This window comes from Eptatretus burgeri, chromosome 2 (genome assembly GCF_056783735.1).
Source record: "Eptatretus burgeri isolate ZD-2024b chromosome 2, Ebu_testis_v1, whole genome shotgun sequence".
In the NCBI taxonomy this organism is placed as follows: Eukaryota; Metazoa; Chordata; class Myxini; order Myxiniformes; family Myxinidae; genus Eptatretus; species Eptatretus burgeri.
Window position 1 is genome coordinate 156,910,895 of NC_140962.1, and position 5,000 is coordinate 156,915,894.

The 5,000-nt window shown below is 46.5% G+C and overlaps 1 protein-coding gene across 1 annotated transcript in view; it reads left to right on the plus strand.

Annotated features, from left to right (window-relative positions):
• LOC147033674 (uncharacterized) overlaps positions 1–5,000 on the plus strand; it is a 127,306-nt gene that overhangs the window by 89,049 nt on the left and 33,257 nt on the right. The window contains exon 5 of the mRNA XM_085851820.1: positions 3,826–4,021. Coding sequence (XP_085707946.1) covers positions 3,826–4,021 — 196 coding nt within the window. The remainder of the gene's footprint in view (positions 1–3,825; positions 4,022–5,000) is intronic.

Here is a 5,000-nt window from a genome sequence, read left to right on the forward strand (position 1 = left end):
TCATGCAATTGATCCCAATGTTTACCTTTTTCTTCGCTGCGTACCCTGTCACAACATATTCCTTGTTTCCCCGACCATTTACCTACCAAACATTCTGCTCTCTATGACATTCCCAAAATGCCCTCACGAACTGTTATTGTCCATATTATCACGATTATACACATGCTAATCAAAAACACTGCCACATCTGTTATAAACCTCCAGTAACATTTCAACTTGCAGATTTCCTTTCTTTCTTCCTTCGACTTCGCGTATCCTCTTTTGCAGTGAGATGCGTAAATCCATGACTGGCTTACCTTTTCTTGATAGCTCCTTGGGTAATCAATAATACCTGAAAAGGTCCAGTCCACTGCATCTTCAGGACGTTCCTCCATTCAAACACCCTGTTGTCAAACTCTTTCACAATATTTATTAGCATCACAAGTTAATCTTCATGTATATATGTCCATATATTTTACAGACACTTTACCAATAATTATATGTACTGTTTGGCCTTGCCCTGAAATTGGTGACCTGGGATCCTGGAGCCCTGAGCTCAAGTTTCATTTGCCACCAAACGAACCGCAGAGGGCCAACTCAGCCTGTCATTCCTTCAAGACTGGCAAAAATAAACATCGGTACACTGGTAATAGGGGCACCACATCAGCAGCACAGTCATGCCCCAACCAGTGATGCAACCAACAGCTAAAAGGCAGCACACACCACAAACATTTGATAATACACATAGCTTCTTCTAAAACTTTCGATTTTACAAATTTTCGATTTTCTCCCACCTCTGCAAGTCCTTGAGTGTACCATGTTCTCAGCACCTCCTTCTATTTTTTGCTTTTGGAAATCCCCCTTTTGCTCGTGAAGCTCATTTTTATCAGCCAACCGAGCAAAACACCTTTTGGACAACCACTTTACCCTTTATTAAGACCATATTGTTGTGGGGGTTGGGTATCAGCAGCAAGCACGACCGCTCGAGGGAGCAGTAGAGTCAGTTCCACCGAACACACCCTTTTTTCTGATTCATAAGTTGGTCGTCATCAGAGAGCGTTTGTGGTGTAGTCTCCATGCACTTTGGGTGGGTATTCAAAATCCTGTCCCGTTTCATCGTAGTAGACTGTAAAGTGCAAAGTAAACTACTGGTCCGGGCTCAAATACAATAAACAAATAGAAACAGCCCCACGGTCTACCATTGTGTCAATAAATAAAGTTGTCCGATGAAATCTCAAGGATTTCGGAGCAGGAAGTACAGTGCACGGAGAGCTTTCACAGGTACACTGGCCGCTATGATATGAAAAACCGCGTTTTAAAATGCCACCCCATGCTGACGTCAGAAGGCAACAAATTCAGATCTCAACGTAAACAAAGATGTGAATCCTGCCTGCCCGAACCGACCCAAGGGTTCACACCACTACCTTCACCGCAGATGCATGTGCTCACCTGCACCCACCACTTGATCACCTGAATGAGGCTTGCTCGCCCACTGACCCAAACGATCCTGATGGTCCAATTATCCCAACCGCACCTTGGTGTCCTGTTGTTCCAGACGCCCCTTGCGGACCGCTGTCTCCAGCATTGCCATGAGGGCCGGCTGCTCCATATTCACCAGGTGCCCCTGGACTGCCTCCATCACCCCGAGGGCCAATCATGCCATCATGACCACTCGGGCCCGGAGGTCCGATAGGGCCTGAACCACCATTGTTCCACCGCTTCCCGCTTCTCCAGGCGGTCCAGACAACCCAGTGGCTCCCTGGGCACCACCATGAAGCCCATGAAGAGCACATAAGGGCAGAGTCATTAGAATATAAAGAAATGGAAATTTATACACAAGCACCCATACAGGTGCTGCTTAAAGGACTGGCCCGCACCAGACACACACACACCCCCCCCCCCCCAAAAAAAATGGACCCCGTCGGGTCTTTATTGATACCCCCAACTCGGAGGGACGGTGAGCTGGAGGTGAGAAGCTTGTTTGGACCTTCCTGCCTCGTGCAATCCTTGACAATCCGGCTCGACAAGACTTGAACCTACAACTTTATCCCGCTGCAAGCACCAGGTAGTTAGGTGGCGTTGATTGCCAATGGAACTCCCCCACAGGTACTCGGCACGTATGCTCATCGAAAAGGACGATGGTGGAAGAAAGCCAGGGAGGATGTCGTTGTTGGTGACAAAACAACTTGCAGTGCACATACACTTAATTCCCATTAGACATGGGGGAAAGGCAGCTATCTATCCACATTCAGTTCATGAGATAACTGAGCTCCGAGGACCTGAATGTTAAGTGCTCATGGCTGCTACATTCGCACACACATCTCTTGCTTCATATGTGCTCAATATTTCACTATCGATTTACCTATTCTTGACTCGCACACTTTGCGACATTAAATATCCTCTTATTTCCAAAGTTCCTTAATATATTGTGTCATCTGTACAGTATACACATATCAGGAATATGCTTTCACCCTCGGCTAGACTGCATACCGCAATTAGCACAGAATCACTTTCCAAGATGTTATTTTCAATGTGCACTACATACCCTGACAGTTATGTCCAATATCGGACATCTTTCGATTACCACATTTTACTCTAACAGTGAGTCAACCAACACTGCCTAATCAGATATCATCCATTCATCCATTTGGACCACACTTCTGGAAAACATTCGGTGCTGCCCAAAATAAAATAAAATAAAATATTTTCCTCTGTGCCCGGCTGAGTTACGTATGTCATTATGGCCACAGCCACAGTTGCGAATTTAATTCATTATTCATTCAAAACATGTCACGGTAATTGTTTTTAAAATCTGCCAAATTCTCAACCATCTTTTACATGAGCCTAAAGTGAATCCCAAAACACACTCCGCATCTCACTTGCACGATTCGCATTTCCTCTTTCAAACCGTCAGAGCACACTGTCTATTGTTTGTGGCTCTTGGCGACTCCTGACTCTCAGTATCCCTGGTTCCTGAGGTTGACTCAGCCTGTCATTCCTCCCAGGTCGGCGAGATGGGCACCAATTCCAGTGCGTGCATCGGTAGAGGGACACTGCATCGTTGGCACTGCCATGTTCTTGCGACGATTGATACTAATCTGTCGCCACGTGCTGCACACGAATGACGACACGGGTCCTGACATATGCCCATCATGAATGTTCAGGGCGCCGGCGATAATTTGCCAACTCTTCGCAAAAAGCATCGTGGGATCTTTAATAGGATCTTTAATGTCCACGAACCGATGTCAGCAAACTTCGCAGTGCATGTGAAATACCAGGGTGGCAGTTTAGAGCTGCGTTGAGATTTGGACCGAGGCACGACCTCTCCACCCTGCCAGAAATACAACAGCAGCAACAACAAATGCCCGACCTCCGGAACCAAGACCAATCGACCCACGACCAACCATCGTTAACCTTGCACTTATTATTTAAACACTTACCATTTTGCTCCAACAAGATGCCTACACATTGCCACGAGAGGGGACGCAGGGCCTCGATCCCGACTCAACACAAGGACACCCACCCGCGCACCGCACAAGGGGGTGGGGGGGGGCACTGCATCAGCGGCACAGTTATGCTCATGACCACAACACAGCAATTCGAGACACCATCGCATTGACCTCAAGCTCAAATCCCCGGTCTATATCTCACCTGGGAGAGCTTGCCTGAGATAACTCACCACCTATCTCTCTCCCTCTTCAGGCAAGCTCCAAGCAACCCGAATCCCAAGCAAAAGATCGCGCACAGATCGGCAAATCTCATACGTCACAGCAGGGTGTTACTACAACCAGTCTCGCTTAACCAGCTTTTATGGTCAATTTTAATCCCATGAATTTATCCTGACAGATAGAGGCTCATATAAGGACAACAGACATGCTCTCCTCTGTCCACTTTCGTACAGGGAGCTCGATCACGCCAGGCAGAGGATTAATGCTCCCATGACAATGCCCGCACTGGCCGCGTTTTCAAAGACCACGAGCCATTTACCCCAAAAGCATTTCCATTTTATTGAGTGTGCAGCTTGTCTCACATCTTTGTCCTGGTTCTTGGATGTCATTGTTACATTCATGATAATAAAGGAATTCTTTGCCTGCTTGAGTCGACTAAAAGGTTGCATTGGGTGGTCTGCCATTGCCTTCCTAGCAGCAGTTCAGGCAACGTTAACATTCGTCCACCGATGTCATTTAACGTTCACCGACTCTGGGCACAGCATGTGCACTTCGACACACAACATGTGCACCCCCACTTATTATCCTACCCAACTTCCTTCGCGCCTCTCCCTATCCACAGGCCACAGACGTTACACACAGACATCTCTCCACCACGATTTCCAGTTGACTCGTTTTTGAGTCGTTAAAAAACTCTCAAAGAGGAACACGACCCCCATCTTTGTAGGGCAAAACGCACACATTCCTCCACACAGCAGGGCACCATTCCCTCCCACCTGCCATTTCCAAGTATCGTTTTTCATGAGCAGAGTGTTCGTCTGCTGTTCTTTCAGCACCTTGCTTTAAATTTCCAAATATTATCACATACTAATCTCAATTCCTGTTCTTTTAATGGATGGTATCGCGATTTGAGTTACCACTCCTTCTGGTCCTGCCTTTTCCTTGAACCGGGAAAGCAGAGGCTGTGGCCAGCAGCCCGATACCTTCCAGGTTCGAATACAAACTTGGTGTGTTATCCACATATGCAAGTGAGTCACCCGCATGGATTCCCTCGACTGCCGCCCATGCACTGCAGTTGCACGGGTGGGGCAAGGTGTTTTCTCAACTTATTCTTTTCCTCTTTATTTGCTGCTTCACATTTGCAGCATTATTTATTTTGTCATACTTCTTCCTTACACATCTTACAGGCTTCAAGTCTAGTTTGGGCTTATTCACATATGCATATCTTAACGAATCTTATTTTAGGAATGCATATGGGTACTTTTATATTCATTCATAGCATGATTTTAATTGATCACATGACCTTGGTCCATAATTTCCGTTACAGCTTTATTTTTCCACTTTTCCTTGATC